We start from the raw sequence: 19,572 nt of genomic DNA, 5'->3' as shown, positions 1-19,572 counted from the left end.
GGCAGACCCGAGGCCGAACTCTCATGGAGAGAGGCGGGAATGGAAGGTGCATCGTAATGCTGTGATAAGCTGCGGCCAGGCTTCGCAGAGGAACAACAGGTGACGAGACGGAGAATGGAGGAAATGGGGAAACATCGCGAGGCCTGTTCCTCTCTGTGCCACACGGCTGCTACGGCTAGCGCATGCTAGCTGTGTTTCTGGGGGCGCTGTCCAATTGAGGTTTTCGATCTCTTTTAATGGTACCGACGTCAGAGTGCATGAGAGAGGGACAGAATAACATCCCCCGGTCCTGCTGACGTCTATTTATTTTCAGCTGTCTATTAGCCGTTAGTGACTGTTAGAGGCTCGCTTGATGTAAAGCCACTCCGGTGTGAATCCTGCCTAGACTCACAGCGGAATGGCCGCTCGCTGGGTTGTGGGGTCGACTCCCGCTCAACATCCACGCGCTTGCAGCGCTGACGTCCTACCATACCATGCGAGTCGCAGAACCTAGCTGGACAAACTGATATGGGGCTTCACCACTAACTCTGCTATGCCGGTAATTTATAATGAAGTCCAGGTCATGTGGTTTGGGGGGGGGGCGTAAACTGTTTGAATCTCCAATAAAAGGGGGGGGGGGAGTGGAGGTTTACTCAGTGAGAAAAGAAAAGGTAGCACTTTACAATAAGACTCCTCTTTGACTTTTGGTAGTAACTCATCAATAAAAAGAAAACGGTGCTATAACTTGTTTGTAATTGTCTATGAATGATTTACAAAATGTAACAACCTAATTAATAAGTTGACTATATACTGTTCCCAAACCCTTTATACGGGTAGCCTTGCTGTACAGTGGTACCAGAAAAGCACCTTTGAAGACCTTATATTTGACCATATTTGGTTATGCACAGTTTAAATGCCCTGTCAGAAGATTCCGGAGAATGAGTAAGAGAGAGAGTCACCTGACCTTAATGCCATCGACCTGATCTGGGATGAAATGTCTAGAAAGGTCAAGAATACGCAGCCAGCTACAGCCAATGGTTAATATCTCAAGCAGTACTGGAGAAAAATATGCCATGGCTGGTGTTTGACAAATATTTTATTTAATTTCCATTCTTCCACTCTTTTTTTTGTTTACTGTACGTGGCATAGTGCGCGAACTGTAGTAAAACATAAGTAAGTCCAAGTATTCAGAAACTTTTTAGACAGGCAGCATACTGCAGTGCAGCTGAGCTATGGGATCCGTCGGCCATTTTAGCTGGTGGTCGAGTGTGGAGGTAAGGGAGACGGAGCCTCTGTCGGCGTCCCACACGGGTGTTGATTGGCTGTCGATGTCGTTCAGTGGCTGTTGATTTGGCTGGGATACGCGGGGTGCCTCCGCACACCTCTCCCCCAGCACCGCAGCAAATCCATCATCTCTGCCTCCACTGCAACCTTATTTTCTTAGCGCAGTGAGTGTCCTGTTTGCCTGTTGTGCCAGTGAAGCGTTTTCCGTCGTCTGACTATCTGTGTCTCTTCGCAGGTACGCCGCAGGCCGCCCACGGCACCGGCGTCCCCCGAGGCTACTGGAACTTCACCTGGACAGCAGAGGATGAGCTCAGCTTCCCAGAGGAGACGGCAGAAGCCGGTGAGATCCTCCCTGTCAGTTAAGCACATCCTAAGGGCCTGAATGTCTCCCGGAAGACCTGTTAACAAGCAGAGAAACCACAGACTTTTCGCACTGAGTTTTAATAAATATTCAATATTTATATTAACAAAAGAACAGTAAATGAAGACAGCGTATGATATCTTTAAAATAACCTCTTCGTCCGGGGTCTGGAGTTAGGCAGCATATGGAACCAGGCTGGGGTACAGCCTGGATGGGATGCCAGTCCATCACGGGGCATGGGGCTGGGGTACAGCCTGGATGGGATGCCAGTCCATCACGGGGCATGGGGCTGGGGTACAGCCTGGATGGGATGCCAGTCCATCACGAGGCATGGGGCTGGGGTGCCAGTCCATTGCTGGTTACACACATGCATACACACAAAGGGCAGGTTACAGCTGCCACTATGCCGAACTGCACATCTTTGGACCACAGGAGGACAGGAGGAGAACAAGCTCCACAGGTGGGATTCACACACTCGACCTGAGGGATCAGTGCTGTTCCAACAGAGTCAACATGCCACCAGATTATTATTCAGATGTAATTCATTTGAATTTCTTTTCCAGATTTTTTTTTGTTTGCGATAGCAGCGCAGTCGTCATTGAAGTGCAAATATCTCTGTGAGCTGGGATGGATTTTGGCCTGGTCTGGGTTGGTGGTCTCCAAATTTACTGTGTACATTCCATGAGTTTCTATGGGAATAATACCAACAATTTCCTTAGATACTATTATGAAAACCCAGATGAAACTGCAAGCAGAAATCAGAAGGAGTAAGGCCATATGGAGGCAGGCTTTTTGCTGAACAATCCTGTGTCATTCAGCTCAATTGGATGCACATGGCTGCCCGTGCGGCAGCGCTAACGAGCTAATGCGCTAATGCACCGGCTAGCCTCGCAGCTAATTCACGTGGATCTGCAGGAGGATGAGTTCTTTCAATTTTAAGCCGCTCTGTGTTTTTTAATCTTGACATTTTGTGTGCAGAGTGGCCTCCTGGCATTAACAGGCACAAAGTTCACGGCAGTCGGGTTTTAATGAAGCTTACAATCAGCGATTAAGTGTGCGACACCGCACGGGAAGACGGCCCGAACAGATACGGCAACGTTATCCGACTCCGCACTCTCAGAGCGACAGCGCCGATAAATGGCAAATGTAAAGTTCACCTGCGTCAAATTTCACAGTGAACGAGGCCAACGTGAGAACAGGCTGAAAGGATCTGAGCGAAGCTAGCAAAGATCACGGTAGATGATCAGCGTGCCTTATGAAGTCAGAACAAGCACAAAGCTAAGGTTCCTCGGGAGTAATCTGCAGACGCGAGTCACGTTTTCCCGCAGGATCATGTTAAGAGCGTAGCTTAGTGTTTAATGTCACAGTAAAGCCCGTAGGGTAGATTTTATTAAAATAGCTGATGAAAATGCTGTAATTAGCGATTTCTGCTGTTTGGCTAGCATGGACACCCTGTAAATCAAACTCACCGTGGGATTTTTTTCCATAAATGAAAAGTTTGAGCCGCAGAGAGGAGCCCCCGCTCCTGAGCAACTCTGATGGTGCGATGTGTCTCATCCACGGCATGAATAAAACATTCTGGCTGCCTTTCAGGTTACCGCGCCTGTTTTATCCCCAGCGTAAGCTCACAGACATGCCCTGATTTGACGGGGCAAGGACACGGGGAGGCTGGCGGGAAGCGGGGTGGGGGGCCTTAGGCTTTCCGGCTCGACCGTGTGTCTCCCATGCATTTGCGTGGGACCCTGAGGCTTGGGACAGTCACTGCACTAGGGGGGCGAGGGGGTCTCGAATGGACTTTTTGAGTGGGACCCGATAAACAACTAACCCACCCTTGTTCCCACCCATGGATTTGTCCCATCTGTGGCCCCCCCTCACCTCAGACCAGATTGCCAGTGCGCCCATTTCATTGTGAGAGATGCAATGGACGAGTCTTTGTTTACAGTCCCGGGTGCCGGTGCTGTCACAAGAAAGAGAGGGGCTGGGGGGGGGAGGTCGTGGGCACACTGCCTTGTTTGGGGAACTGGCTTCAAAGGGACTGGCTGTCAAGGGCGTCTCGCCCGCGGGTGTCCGCCTGCGCCTGCTGAATAGATACATTCGCAAACGGCGGCGGCACCAGCCGCACCACTTATAATGACAAATAAAAGAATATGCACCCCCTCCCCTCACCCCAACCCCGGCAAAAAAAAAAGTGCTGGGCTCTATGACACAATGATGTTTGTTGCAGTTAACATCCAGACCTTTTCACACTGATCAGGTCCCCAAATCCCAGGGCCTCGGACCCTGTGTGGGGTGAACCAGGGACAGCCTGCTTTGCTGCCCCCTACTGGCAGAGATGAGCCGTATCATATTTGGTCGTTATTTACACTGTGGCGCAGTGAGCTTATTACCCCCATGCCGACCCCTGTGTGTCACACGACCCTGACCAGGATCAACACCCCATGGTGCTGTTCTGTATCTGCTCATCCTGCTGATTGGCTCAGCTGCCACCTTGTAGGTGCGCGACTACGTGTGACGTCAGCCATCTGTGCACCAGTGTTGCCAATGGAGGTAATGCCAATGGTACCAGGAACTTACCTGGAGACCTCACATGTTTTGTTTGTGGGGATTTCGTGCCCCCCACCCCCCAGGGTATAGGGACTGGAGGCTAAACAGCAAAACAGCAAAATGATTGGTTTGAGTGCTGGTAAACATCACGGCTGCCCATGTCCAGAAGGTTATGGGTTTGAACCCTACAGTCAGCAGAATAATCATATTACCAGTAAAGAAAATATCAGGCTGGGGCTTCAGCGGTCCGCTGGGTCCGGTAGCTTTCGCCTGTTACCTAGGCGACTGTCACACGTGGCGGTCCCTCTTCCCTTGACGGATTTATCACAGTGACCTCACTGGTACGGAGCTTGACGATGCTGGAGTAATTGCCTATTTTGGATTTACACGCCGCTAGCCCATAAATGCAATCTGTGGCCTGTTTGTTTAAAAATGCATTTTTATTTATTTATTCTTACAAGCTCCCCGACGTTTTATTGCACAACCTATTATGTCCTGGCCGCTCCTCTCCACGCACCTCGTGTTTCATTAGTATTCATGGATATTGTTTAATTATAGCCGGATCGGCGTGGAGAGATTATTGGAGGGGATAACAAGAGAATGGAGAGCTTCGTAACACTCAATAAGCCAAAGTCGTTTTGTACTTTAACTTTCTTTTATTTATTTATTTTTTTTGGGGGGGGGGTGAAGTTTCCACCACTACGCGTGGGTTTTACTGGCACGTTTTTGCCTTCCCAGTTTCTACCTCGAATGCTTCACAGCAGGACATTCACCCTGTGAAACGCCGTCAGCCTGCTAGGTTCAGTGGCCCCTGAAATTATGTTTTTTTACTTGTTGTATGCAGAAAACGTTTTAATTGGCTGCTATCTGGTCAGGCATCCCCTCCCCACCCCCTCATGGTATTCCTCAGCCCAGTGTCCTATGCTGCTTCCCCATGACCTTGTTAGGAGATGGATGGATGGATGGATGGATGGATGTTTTCCTTCACTATGTCACTTAATGTGTCTGGCGTGAATATGACAGTTGTAGAATCACTGCAGCCACCTCCTCATAAATGTCAGTTTTAGTTTAACTTTCTGCAACAGGGCTGATGTAATAAAGAGCGTGTAAGATTTCCCCAAAAGCTCACTCTCAAGGGGATCGTGTTTATTGCAGCAGGTTTTGTGTAGGAATTCATGGAATTCTAAATTTGCCGTCATCTTTAATGTTGTAAGGAAACAATCAGGTTGAGTAATGTTACAGAGAACATGATTACGTATTCAGGGGCATTAAGATGTCGAATAATTGAGCGGCCCAAATGAGGACAAATGGGTAATAAAATCTCCATCCTGAGCCATTTTGCAAGTCATCAATTCTTCATGATGTTTGTGGAAGAGGCGGGACGCCGTTCCGGGCTGTGGGAGATCCCTCCTTGCCGCTCGCTTTTGGGGGTTCCGAACTGTGCAGAGGCATACATGTAGGGGGGGCGGGAGGTACAGGCTTGGGTGAAATGGGGCCACAATGTCCCATGTGCGCACACACATTCACCTATACATATCGACATATGCTTACATGTCACAGGAAGGCTGCGCGTGCTTACGTGTCAAAAGAAGGCCACGCGCTCCTCCACGTTACAGGAAGTCTACGTGCTCCTCCGCTTTATAGGAAGTCCACGCGCTCCTCCACGTCACAGGAAGGCCACGCGCTCCTCCGCGTCACAGGAAGTCCACGCGCTCCTCCGCGTCACAGGAAGGCCACGCGCTCCTCCGCGTCACAGGAAGGCCACGGGCTCCTCCGCGTCACAGGAAGTCCACGCGCTCCTCCGCGTCACAGGAAGTCCACGCGCTCCTCCGCGTCACAGGAAGTCCACGCGCTCCTCCGCGTCACAGGAAGGCCACGCGCTCCTCCGCGTCACAGGAAGTCCACGCGCTCCTCCGCGTCACAGGAAGGCCACGCGCTCCTCCGCGTCACAGGAAGTCCACGCGCTCCTCCGCGTCACAGGAAGGCCACGCGCTCCTCCGCGTCACAGGAAGTCCACGCGCTCCTCCGCGTCATAGGAAGGCCACGCGCTCCTCCGCGTCACAGGAAGTCCACGCGCTCCTCCGCGTCACAGGAAGTCCACGCGCTCCTCCGCGTCACAGGAAGGCCACGCGCTCCTCCGCGTCACAGGAAGTCCACGCGCTCCTCCGCGTCACAGGAAGGCCACGCGGTCCTCCGCGTCACAGGAAGTCCACGCGCTCCTCCGCGTCACAGGACGGCCACGCGCGCTTATGTGTCTCTGGAGGGCTGCACAATTATTGACCGACTGCCACAGAGTGGCTCCTTCTCACAATAACCTTGAATGAGACCTGGCTAACCTCCTTAACATTGGAGCTTCCGAGTGATCGATGCTCTCACTAAGCGGTGCATTTGACTCTTTGACTCAATCGGTACTTTTTCAGCGAACAGGGCCACCATCTTTGGGGAGCAGGGTGGGGCCATGCATTTTGACAGCCGAGCCTTGGACCGGGATGACCATCTGGTCCAGTCTGCTTGAGCGTCTAGGCTGACCGCATGACCACATTCTTTAGCGCCAGTCGCGACCACAGAGAAATTCCCATGTGATTAGGCCACCAGATTTTACTGGGGCTGTTTGGCCCGTCATCCGGAACCAACAGCGATGATAAGAGTCATAAAAAACGAATTAGGGCGGGGGGGTGGGGGTTTCAGCTGCCAGGCCCGAGACGTCTTTATAGCCATTTAAAGGTTATTCAGATCAGTGGCTTGTGTTATGGCCAGTGGTCCCACAGGCTGGGGGCCCATCAGGACATGTGTTTCCTGCAGGCTCTTCCTGACATTTTTACCTGTCAACAAACCAATTTAATCCCTTAGCATCGTTTGTTAAGGTGGGTTTGGCTCGCAGCCGCCTCTCATCCCGGTCAGCAGAGAGCAAAACGATGCGATTTCGCAAACGCCGACCCGCCTCGCCGCTCAGAGCCTGCTGACTTGTCTCCCCCGGCAGAGTCCCGCTGCCATGGCAACGGCAGGCAGGCTTGCGGATGGCCCCCGGGAGACGGACCGGACTTCAGCTGGAGCGTGCTGTCGGCCGGGGACCTGTGGGAGTCAGAACGGACGGGTCGCGTGCGGCGCACCTGGGATGAAGGTGAGGTTAATGGGGTTTCCGGGGTGTTCCGCAGTGGCGAGTTGCAGGTCACGGAGGGAGAGCCCGGGAAATAGGCATGCGTGTGTTCACACGCATGTGCGAGTGTGCAGTGATGGCTTCACGGGAACTGCCATGCTGATGTACTGTAATACCTCCAAAAGGTGAAGCAGACAGCTTCCTTTATTCATGTTTGTTTTTTAGTCTGTCGTAATGCACAGATTAGAACACTTTTCCCCACTTGCCTAAATGACTTCCTAGTAACAATCCGCTGCCCCCCCTACTTGCACACCTTACCTACTTGCAGTTCGGAGTCATCCGTGTCCCCAGAGTGTGGGAGGGAGCGGGAATGCACAGGGGTAATCCCAAACGGCGGGGGGGGGGGGGGGGGGGTTTGATTATTCATGCAGCACTTTCATGTAAACCTGTTTCCATGTTCAAGAGGCCTGTTGCTGTCATTTTGGTTACATCCCAGGACCACAGGGGTGGGGCCACAGGGGACACTGGCCCCAGCTGAAAGCTGATTGGCGCCTGAAGTGGCCCCTCCCCAGTGACTCACTGATTCAAAACATATCATTGGCTAATGATAAGGTCGGCCATTTTGTATGAATTATGGCTCCGCTTATGCCCCCTGGAATCACCCCTGAAACTCAAGCATGCTATAGCCAATCGTGGCGAGGCAGATGGTCTTTAAACCGGGTCTGAGATGCCGTCGCACACACTGAACTGCCGTCATGCGCTGCGGTCCTCTGCTGGGTCCCGGAGATTTCTAGGACGGCCCAAGGCGGGTTATAAAACCGTGCTGCGGTGCCAGTGCAGACGGGGGCAGGGGGTGGCAGCAGGTGTGGTGGGGGTGGGGGGGGGGAATGGGGTGTTATCTTTATTTAATTTAATTTTTTTCTCTTTGGACGCCTGTCATGCCCCTGCAATCAAGGAGCATCTGTGCGGTGTGCAGGAACCACCGGTGGGGGGGGCGCGTAGAGTGAGGGAACGAGAGTGCAGGGGAAAGAGAGAGACGTGGCTTTCATCCACAGATAGCGGTTAGCAGTCTGCCCGCTTCTCCTCCACAGCTTGTCTGCCACACCCAGCACGGCCACGCTAATCCCGTAAGTGGCCCACTGACTCTTCCATTTATTTCAATTTCACAAAAAAAAGTATAAAAAAACAGGGTGGCATGTTCTGGGTGGGGGGGGGGGCGCCATCATTAACACCCAGAAAAGCGGTGAGGATTCAGGAATTACAAGCTTTTCAAGTCCAATTCAAGCACTTCAAAGGCAAATTTTCAAATTCCACCGTGATTTCACTTCTCTCGCCGGCGCACCAGCCCCCATAAGCCTCCTCCAGCAAATGGGGTTATTACCAAAGGCCGAACAGATAAGAGAGATGAAAAATAAAGACTGGGGGAAAAAAAACAACAGGCCAAATTGATCAAAGTCAACTTCTGTTACAACTTGACAAATTGTGGATATGATTTCTCATTATTCAGGGGAGATTTTGCAGACATTTTTTCTTTTTTCTGCAGAAAGTTTTTGCACACTTACCGAATCCCGGAAAAGCGCGCTGATGTTCGGGGGGGTTGCAGTCGCAGGTGTGACCGGGGGCACGGTGCTGAATATTTATGGCCCATTATGATCAAACTGTGGCAAACAGCAGAATCTGATAGGAATGTAAATAATGAATCTGTCGTGGAAGTCCCGGTGCGTTCCCGGCGTTCCCGGCGTTCCAAGCAGCTTGGATTTAAAATTTTTTTTTTATTATTATTATTTCCTGTGCGTTTGTGCATTCAGAGAGCGCTGCCGCTAGGTGACTCATTCGGCCCAGATGTAGCCGGGCTCATTCATGAGTAATGAGACTATTCTGATGGCATGACCCCCCCCGCAGCCCCGCCAGATGGACCCGGAGCGTTCCCCCCCGCTCTCCCTGACCCGCCTCCTCTTTCCCCGGATGAAATCCGTACTCGCTGACAGGAAGCTGCTGTCGCAAATGACGCTCCGAAAATGTTATTCCCGCCCCCATAAAAGCCAGCAGGCGGCGAGGGAAGTAAACATGGCAGGAAATGCGCTTGAGCGCCGGACCTGATCGACGCGTGGAAAGCTGTGCCGTTCACAATGATTGCAGGGGACGGCGTCGGGAAGGGCGGGCTCGTCTGAAAGCGGGATGGGTGGTGGGGGGGAAGCGGGTGGGGGGTAGGCAGTATGTGTGTGTGTCTGTGTCTGTGTGTGTGTGCGATCAGGACCAGGTCTGATTTCACTAACGCGTTGCTAGCAGATCGTTGAGAGTTCCAGATGCGGTTGGCAGGACATGAAACCTGGGGGTGTCAGATAGGGGTTGGGGAGGCCTAGGTACCCCTCCCCTCTAGCCAGTCTCTGGGTGACCTGAGCCCCCCAAAAACCCTTCCTAGGCGTCTCTGATCATGGTGGGCCCCGTCCCGCTCCAAGCGACTGACCTTCCATGCAGCCTGAGGCAACGGCACATCAAAGGGCTTTACCCTTGGGGGAGGGGGGGATTCCCCAAATAAAATACTTACCAAAATTATTCCAGTAAAATATCCTTTTCAGAGAGAGGACATTCAACAAAAATTCAGCAAATGAAGTCTGTTTCACACAACACAGTGCCGTGGTGCGGTAATCGTGTGTTTCCTGCTGAGCTGAGCATGTTGGACCCGCTTTCCGTCGCAAACGTCAGTGTCTGTGACGTTTCATCTGAATCGGGGACCATCAGCCGCCGTAGGTGTCCAGGCGACAGACCCCGACGGACACATCGATTTCTGCCTGCTCGGAGCCGTGCCAGCTGGCTGCTGTTGATTTATTTGTTTAGGGTCTGATGTGGGGGCAGGGAGGGGTCTACTCCTGACAGGACTTTGGCGTCACTTCGAAAATGCCCAGAACCGACATCACTTGTCTGTTTACGTCACACGGTGGTCCTGCCCATCTCAGTCTAGCTAGTGACAAAAATTTATGGCGGCTGGACAGATTTGATTTACTCAAAAACTGCGAATTAGTATTTGATTCATCATCCAACACCGAATAATTGTCACAGTTATCCCGCTGTTTCGCTGTTTACAGTCTGGCTATTAATTTTCATCGCATGATTCCAGCTGGTTTTTCATAGTGCCGAGCTGATTTGATCAGAATCACTTACACTCTCCAGTTATTACCAGTAATTGCACTTATCTAATAACGTGGCTGCTGGACCAAACAAAGATGCTTTAATTTGGCTAAAAGGATTCTGGGAAACACTGTTCTCAGCTAACGTTGTATTACAGGCCAACGTGTTACAGTTTCCGAAAGGCCGTCGTTTCGGGAAAACATTCTGTGGCGTGGGATTGCTTGTTTTTCACTACATTCCCCATGTAGATTTGTGTGACGAGTGTCCACAACCAACAAGCACGATAAAAAAGCTTTCGTAATGTTTGTAATACCGGTCCACCATGAATCCTCAAGAAAGGTGCCAGAACAATTGGATCATCATGTGAAATTTTAGCAGCAGTATTTGCTATTTTGAAATAACAAAATAGACACCTTACTGCCACTCAGGATACATGCAGGTTTATTGATTCCAGATGTGCCTCTTTATCTGAGTGTGGGCGTCTGCTTTTCTGCCTTTAAAGGGATCATCTGAGGCTCCCAATGTGCCTCCAGCGAGATTCGCGCACTCGCCTGCGAGAGGCTTGCGGCTCTTGTTTTCCACACCTCTGTTCAATTTACTTTTCGTTTTCTCCACTGGAATCAGTCCATTTCTCTTCATCAGGTCCCATGTCAGCGACCCCCCCCCCCACCCCCAAGGAAGAGCCGCTCTCTCCCACAGAGCTCGTCCGACTTTCCCGAGGAGAGAATTCTCCCTGTGATTCCCCAGTGAGCGCCCCCTGGCAGCAGCAAAAGTGGCTGATGCAATGCGCCCATTATTTACGGTATCAGAACGCGTCCTCTGCCATCTTAAATGCAGTGGCAGGCTGATGATTCTCAGAGATAGAATGGTAAATTAAAGCAGGCCGGAATAACGAAGTCCCTTTGGGCCGGTGTTAATTTTCTAAGAGGAGGTCAGTCAGTTAACTTAAATTGAGTTGCTACGATTTCACAGGATTGTGCCTCTGATGCTCTGGGGGGTGGGGGGTGTCTGTTTGCTCAGCGGTGGGGTTTTTTAGCATCAAAAATGAAATTAAAGGATTAGCCGTCGTAGATTACATCGCAGCTTGAATATTCAAAACGAAATTCGAAATAGATTGATAAATAAATAGTGTCTCATATGTACCCCAGCTCTGTACAAAGTCGTTTTTGAAAAAAAAAAAAAAATCAATCATCTGCCAACCAGAAACAAACAAGCTCCTCTGACAACGGTTTCTGTTCAGGTAAATAATTAAGAAGCATTACTGAGGATGGGGGTAATTTGTCAAGCCATGCGGCCAGTCCAGGCTGCTGCTGCGTTGTGGGAAGGTGGCGCTTCTCTGAGCTGAGCTGACCTGGGCGTCTTCTACGAGGCGATGGCCTGATGAATAAAATATGAGTGAATCCTTTCCTTTTCGCTCAGAAGCCAAGGGCGGAACATAAATGCCATTACTGCCGTGGACAATGCGATGTGGGCCCCTCCTTTGCCGAAACATTGGCCAGGCAGGTGACAAAGTCCAGCGAAGGTGACCATCTTCCGCCAGTGTTGTCTGACTGTTTTACTCGCATTAGTGGACCTCGGCAGTTTGAGTCAAGATTCGAGATCTGTATTGGCCATGTGCAAAAGTTGCATCAGAATGCTCGCTCGTTATACAGCCATAGTTGGTTACAAATAGAATGAAGCCAGTGCAAAACAATACAGGCAGTGCTAAATAAAACAGGCAGACAGGCAGTGCAAACCAATACAGGCAGTGCTAAATAAAACAGGCAGACAGGCAGTGCTAAACAATACAGGTGGTGCAAAACAATACAGGCAGTGCTAAATAAAACAGGCAGACAGGCAGTGCTAAACAATACAAGATAGAGCAAAATAGTACAGCTAATGTCCAAAACAGTGTAAAAACCAGACAATATGCTGATAAAGCGACTGAGGAAGTGAGGTAACAGTGGTGTAAGTGGAGGTGCCACGGACGCGAGTGTCACGGGATATGGGGGGGGGTATCGGAAATGCTGCTGGCTTGGGCAAAGCGGCTGCTCTGAGTCTGCTAGGCTGAGCTCTGATGCCATGAACAGCAGCGGCGGTGGTTACCCAGTGGGGGGCGTGAGCTGAGGAACACGAATCACACTAAAGCTCCCCGCTAATGACCAACATTGGGTAATAAAAGCGGGTCAGCAGAGGGAAACTGCCCAACCCAAAGCTCATCGCTTTTTATCAGCTCGCTGTCTGTTTTTTTTTATAAGTTACCCACTGCTGTGCATTAACTTTTAATTACAGTTGTGGTCTTGGAGGGGATGGGCTGCATTTCTTCATTTTTGGGGAGGAAAAATATTGAAAACTGGACTTGATGCCCATGTCATCTTCCAAATTAGTACCCTCCTTCCTGATTTTTAGCCAATCAGCATAGTAACCACTGGCTTGAGAACTGCTGATTAGTAGGTTGACAGGAATTGAATTACAGGGTAAGACTGTCTGCGGTTCCACATGTACCCTGATGGGGGCGCCGTTCCCCTGTTCATGCTCTGCACTGCATCACATCTGTCTGCATGGCTGGTAATGACCCTGCTAATCAGCTGTATTCTGGCCTGAATTACACCTCAACAGCATGACTACACCTACTCCCCTCACCCACCAGTCCAGCCCACACCCACCCCTGTCCCACCTAAAAACACCACGCAAGCCTTAAACTTATGACCTCATGGTTGCTTGTAAATGAGAATTAGGCAAAAGAAATAGAAGATCTTATTATCCCTGATGTCCACCATAATGGAATCAAAATATTGCTTGCCCCCCCCCCCCCCTAATTAGGGAAGCCAGTGATATTTCTGGCATCTGTTTGTGCGTGTGTGTGTGTGTGTGTGTGTGTGTGTGTAACAGACAGTGTGTGTCTGGAGTTCCCCAAAATGTGATAAATACCTGTTATTTTGATGGTATGGGGACCATTTTTCAGGTCCCCACAAAGATCTGTGAATGTAATCAAATAAAAACAAAAAATGCCTCATAAAAACTAAAAAGTCTCGTATTTTTGTTTGGGTACTTATTAAGATTAAGGCTGGGTAGGGATTAAGGATGTCATTGTTGGGATCAGGGTTTTTCCAATTTAAATCAATGGAGAGTCCCCACAAAGACTAAAATCGTACTTGTGTGTGTGTGTGCGAGTGTCATACCTATGTGCCATCTTCTATTCTCACTTGCACCATTATCCATATGCTTGGCTTATGCTCGCCAGCTGACGTACGTGACACAGTTCCTGTTATGTTTTCCATAAAGCAGATAAACCTTAGCAGAGTCATTCTTTGTCCCACATGTTATCAATCACTAAATACCTGTGATGAATACCGATACAGAGGCGATGAGGCTTCAGTACGTACGGTCTGCCTTGGCGATGAGGCTTCAGTACGTACGGTCTGCCTCGGCGATGAGGCTTCAGTACGTACGGTCTGCCTCGGCGATGAGGCTTCAGTACGTATGGTCTGCCTCGGCGATGAGGCTTCAGTACGTACGGTCTGCCTCGGCGATGAGGCTTCAGTACGTACGGTCTGCCTCGGCGATGAGGCTTCAGTAAGTACGGTCTGCCTCGGCGATGAGGCTTCAGTACGTACGGTCTGCCTCGGCGATGAGGCTTCAGTACGTACGGTCTGCCTCGGCGATGAGGCTTCAGTACGTACGGTCTGCCTCGGCGATGAGGCTTCAGTACGTACGGTCTGCCTCGGCGATGAGGCTTCAGTACGTACGGTCTGCCTCGGCGATGAGGCTTCAGTACGTACGGTCTGCCTCGGCGATGAGGCTTCAGTACGTAGGTAGCCAGTGGGGCGTGGCTTGAACCTGACTGCACATGGTGCTGTTTTTATTTCACAGAGACGCCTTTTTGGGATGATTCTCCGTAGCATTTCCAGATAGATACGGTAGAACTTCGATCTATCAATTAATTTATCAAAACGCCTGCTCAAGATTCCTGATTAAACTGCTTGGTGGAATCCATGACAGGGTCATTACGCACACTTCATTTAATTTGTTTAACTAAATCTGTCTCCCATGGGGAGCCATTTATACAGCAAGTCTGTTAATCCCCAGGACGACAGCGGTGTCGTGCTCATGCAGTCCCCCGGGGGGCAGTGTGCTGTATGTGCCTGCGTGTTCCTGTCTCGCTGAGCTGATCGACGGGACACGTAGGCTCTCTGTGGGACTTCCTGTCCGCCTCGCACAAACGGTGACCCCTGCTGGCCCCTGCAGCGGCCGCGCTTCTTGCCTGGGGCGTAGTGATCTCTGTGATGTATAAGTAAAGTGTGTGTGTGCTCTCTGTTCACACTCTCGGCGTGCACAGCCTGCTTAAAAAATGCATATGTTTTTTTCATCCCTTGGAGTGTACGTTTAAAATTTTAAGACAATGGATCAGCTGGGGTGGCAAGTTCTGTGTTTTCCCTCTGGGCCGAGTATGCAGGAAGTTGAAGAGTTTGTGAGGCAGGGCGTGTTCCTGTTCCCGGGATGAAGCAGAAAGCCATCGTCTGGTAGCCATCTTGTTTTGTCACGACTCAGCCGTGTGGCATTTTTGGTCCTTTGAAATAAACACCTCCTCAGGGTGCCCGTCCTTCACTGCGGTGCCGCTGGAGCTTTTTGGGAGGGGCTGGGGGGGGGTACCTCTAAGGGATATCACCCTAAAAGGGGGGTCTGTCAGCTCCCCGCGAACATCAGACGCGTCACAGCCGGCAGGGAGTCACGACCGCTGGCGAGGTGCTGGATGGCGGTAGCATATTAACACAAGGACCTGAACGGGGGGGGGGGGGGGGGGGCGGCGGTCCGTGTAAGAGGACATGTTGCGGAGTGAGCGGGGGCCATCACGGGCACAGGGGAGGTCAGGGGTCTGAATGTTCCCGTTGCCCGGCGACATGCTTTCATCTTATTTAATAGCCTGGTAGACAGAAGAAATATTGATATTGTGGGGAAGTGACCCGAGATAAAGCGATTAATTAATCAGCATCGGGGCTCTCCATAACTAGTGTTACGCACTGCTATCATTGCTATGAAATTGAAAATAAAAACCAATTATCAATGCCTCGGCCAATAAAACTCAACGGACCTCTACTCTTTGCCGATAGCGGCCAGCCCGCGATGGATACGACAGGCTCGTTTTTCAGGCCAGTGAGCCTTGGCCCCCATCGATGGTACGGGTTTGGGGTGTGGATTAGGAGATAGCAAGCGTGGGTGCCGTGAGGGGGCTCTGGAGAGGGACAGGTTTGGGGTGGACAGGGAGATAGGGAGGGGGGTGCACTGAGGGGGCTCTGGAAGAGGATGGGTTTGGGGTGGACAGGGGGATAGGAAGGGGGTGCATGAGGGGGCTCTGGAAGGGGGTGGGTTTGGGGTAGACAGTGAGAGAGGAAGGGGGTGCATGAGGGGGCTCTGGAAGGGGGTGGGTTTGGGGTAGACAGTGAGAGAGGAAGGGGGTGCATGAGGGGGCTCTGGAAGGGGGTGGGTTTGGGGCAGACAGTGAGAGAGGAAGGGGGTGGGTTTGGGGTGGACAGGGGGATAGGAAGGGGGCCTGACTGATTAATACAGTGTAGGATGATGTGAGCTGTGTGAAATCCTCATGCAGATACACATTCCTGTCAGTGCAGCAAAATGCAGTGTGGGGGCCCTCAGGGGAGTGACTAGAGAATTTCTGAAATGTCTTGAAATGAAGGTTTAATGTGTGTAACCCTGAATCCTCAGGCTGTGTAAGCACTTCAGGGGTCAGTGGATACATATGCATCCTTTTAATATATATCTGTGTGCCAACCTGCGCACAAAGGAAGGCACAGTCTTTATTGTGTAGGGTTGTAATATTTGCCGTATGTGGTGAGCATAGAGATAGTTAAAACATAAACATTTAATATGGTTCAATACTTATGTTTCTCAGGTGAGTGTCTATGCTGAGGTCTGTGTGTGTGTGTGTGTCTGCTGAGGTCTGTGTGTGTGTGTGTGTGTGTGTGTGTGTGTCTACTGAGGTCTGTGTCTGTGTGTGTCTGCTGAGGTCTCTCTGTGTGTGTGTGTGTGTGTGTGTGTGTGTGTGTGTTTTGAATTGTGTATGTATTTGGGTTGAGGTCTGTGTGTGTGTGTGTGTCTGCTGAGGTCTGTATGTGTGTGTGTGTCTGCTGAAGTCTCTGTGTGTGTGTGTGTGTGTGTTTTGAATTGTGTATGTATTTGGGTTGAGGTCTGTGTGTGTGTGTCTGTTGAGGTCTGTGTGTGTGTGTGTGTGTTTTGAATTGTGTATGTATTTGGGTTGAGGTGTGTGTGTGTCTGTGTGTGTGTATTGAATTGTGTATGTATCTGGGTTGAGGTGTGTGTGTGTCTATGCTGAGGCGTGTGTGTATGTATATATTGAATTGTGTATGTATTTGGGTTGAGGTGTGTGTGTGTCTGTGTGTTATGAAGAGCCCATGCATGGCTGGGCATTAAGGACACACAGTCAGCCCATAGCAGTCTCAGTGCGTCAGCAGCTCTCAGGCTGACTGATCGAGCAGCTGAACACCCCCCCCCGCACGTTCCTGTGCTGATCTAGTGACACTGTGCAAACTGCCCGGCATGTTGGTCACGCATGACAAAAGCCTCCTAGACTTTAGTTTGAGGACTGGGGCATTATGGGATGTTATATGGGGGGAAGGATGTGCGTTTTCATGACTTGTTAACCCTTAAGGGGGGGCATTAACATGAAATATGCAGTCTGACTGCCACTGATGACCGCTCCTGACCGCTTCTCACTGTCTGACCGCTACCAGTGACTGCTTCTGACAGTCTGACTGCCGCTGATGACCGCTCCTGACCGCTGCTCACTGTCTGACCGCTACCAGTGACTGCTTCTGACAGTCTGACTGCCGCTGATGACCGATTCTCACTGTCTGACCGCTCCTGACCGCTGCTCACTGTCTGACCGCTACCAGTGACCGCTTCTGACAGTCTGACTGCCGCTGATGACCGCTCCTGACCGCTTCTCACTGTCTGACCGCCACCAGTGACTGCTTCTGACAGTCTGACTGCCGCTGATGACCGATTCTCACTGTCTGACCGCTCCTGACCGCTGCTCACTGTCTGACCGCTACCAGTGACCGCTTCTGACAGTCTGACTACCGCTGATGACCGCTCCTGACCGCTTCTCACTGTCTGACCGCCACCAGTGACTGCTTCTGACAGTCTGACTGCCGCTGATGACCGATTCTCACTGTCTGACCGCTCCTGACCGCTGCTCACTGTCTGACCGCTACCAGTGACCGCTTCTGACAGTCTGACTGCCGCTGATGACCGCTCCTGACCGCTTCTCACTGTCTGACCGCTACCAGTGACTGCTTCTGACAGTCTGACTGCCGCTGATGACCGCTCCTGACCGCTTCTCACTGTCTGACCGCCACCAGTGACTGCTTCTGACAGTCTGACTGCCGCTGATGACCGATTCTCACTGTCTGACCGCTCCTGACCGCTGCTCACTGTCTGACCGCTACCAGTGACCGCTTCTGACAGTCTGACTGCCGCTGATGACCGCTCCTGACCGCTTCTCACTGTCTGACCGCTACCAGTGACTGCTTCTGACAGTCTGACTGCCGCTGATGACCGCTCCTGACCGCTTCTCACTGTCTGACCGCTCCTGACCGCTGCTCACTGTCTGACCGCTCCTGACCGCTTCTCACTGTCTGACCGCTACCAGTGACCTCTTCTCACCGTCTGACCGCTGCTGATGACCGATTCTCACTGTCTGACCGCTCCTGACCGCTTCTCACCATCTGACCGCTCCTGACCACTTTTGACAGTCTGACCGCTACCAATGGCCGATTCTCACCATCTGACCGATCCCCATGACCGCTTCTGGTCAATCTCCACAGCTTCAAATTTGTGCAGCCAGCTGTCAGCGTCGGGCCAGTGCTCATGCACAGAGACAGGGCATTTCTGAGACGCGTGATCCACTTGGTATGTGATCTTCTTGCAGTGTGTTTAACATGCAGCCCTTTATAGTGTTGATGTAAATTCCCTTGAGCTCCGCATATACGCCTGCACCGTAATCCCTAATTCAACAGCTGACAGCTGATGAATGGAGAGCGCTTCTCACTGTGCTGTTCTGGGTCCCAGGCCTCAGCTAGCTGTCATTCAGAAAAACACCAAGCTAACGTGGAAAGGAGGGGGGGGGGGGGGGCTATCTTCTTGGGGGAGGAAATGTTGACTGTATATTTTACATCTGAACGTTTGTAACTGAAATGTACTGCATAGTAGTGTTCACATGCAGGCACGTTGTTTAAGCTCTCCGCCTCTATAAGGACATTTTAATTGAATTCCGCAATCGGACACACTCCATTCAAGGAACTCTTCATTATCCAAATACAACTAACTTCCATTGTATCTTAGCAATTTATATTCTGGTCATTCATATGTAAACGGCAGCAAGTCATTTAAAGACACATGTTATTAGCCTCCACAGTGGCTAGAACACTAGAATGAATTCCCATGGAGTGTCCCCGAAAAGAATGTTCAATTTAATAATATCACCCCTTTTTTGGCTCGGAAATTAAAACCGATATTAGCTTGTAAATTTATACTCTAACTGACTTGCTGGCCGCAGGCTTGCAGATTAAACGTGTGGCTGAAGGACAGCAGCATCATCTGTCACGGGAATTGGAGTGTAGACCCTTACGTTGTCGCTTTCACACTTTAAAACCGTTCTTACGTTTCCGTCACACAATGTTCTGGATCTCTGGCGTTTGGTTGAGCACCAGCACTGGAACTTACTTCTAAATGTTTGAAAAATCAGCCAGAAGAAGCATCAGAAGATACAGGCCGCTTTGGAGGGCAGACGCGATTCCTTAGATTGATTGTTTTATAAGATTTTTATGTTCCTGTTTTTGCTTGGGGGTCTGATAAGATGAAAGTTGAAAATATGACCAGATTGTTGAAGGTTTTCTGGTTTCCTCAGTGATGCGGGGTGGGGGGGGGGGGGGGGTGGGGGTCTGTGGAATTATCTCCCCAGAGGTTCATTTTACATCTTCATTAGTGAATGCAGAGAAAGTGATTTAGCTGTTAGCGCTGGGGGGGCTAATGGCAGATGGTTCTGATCACAGGGGGGTTCGTGGAGACTAGTGTCCACAACCATTTTGCCCACCGAAGCCCCCCGCCCCAGAGAGGAGTGAGCAAATGACCTGCCCCCCCCCCCCCCCAGCTCGGTGCCAGG

At 50.9% G+C, this 19,572-nt stretch overlaps 1 protein-coding gene across 1 annotated transcript in view; it reads left to right on the top strand.

Moving 5' to 3' along the window:
- alk (ALK receptor tyrosine kinase) overlaps positions 1 to 19,572 on the top strand; it is a 212,506-nt gene that overhangs the window by 75,294 nt on the left and 117,640 nt on the right. Inside the window, exons 2-3 of the mRNA XM_072698713.1 lie at positions 1,499 to 1,603; positions 7,149 to 7,289. Of these exons, the coding sequence (XP_072554814.1) occupies positions 1,499 to 1,603; positions 7,149 to 7,289 (246 nt within the window). The remainder of the gene's footprint in view (positions 1 to 1,498; positions 1,604 to 7,148; positions 7,290 to 19,572) is intronic.

This window comes from Paramormyrops kingsleyae, chromosome 14 (genome assembly GCF_048594095.1).
Source record: "Paramormyrops kingsleyae isolate MSU_618 chromosome 14, PKINGS_0.4, whole genome shotgun sequence".
Classification (NCBI taxonomy): Eukaryota; Metazoa; Chordata; class Actinopteri; order Osteoglossiformes; family Mormyridae; genus Paramormyrops; species Paramormyrops kingsleyae.
Note: the sequence above shows the minus strand (reverse complement) of the source record. Positions and strands in the feature narration are given on the sequence as shown.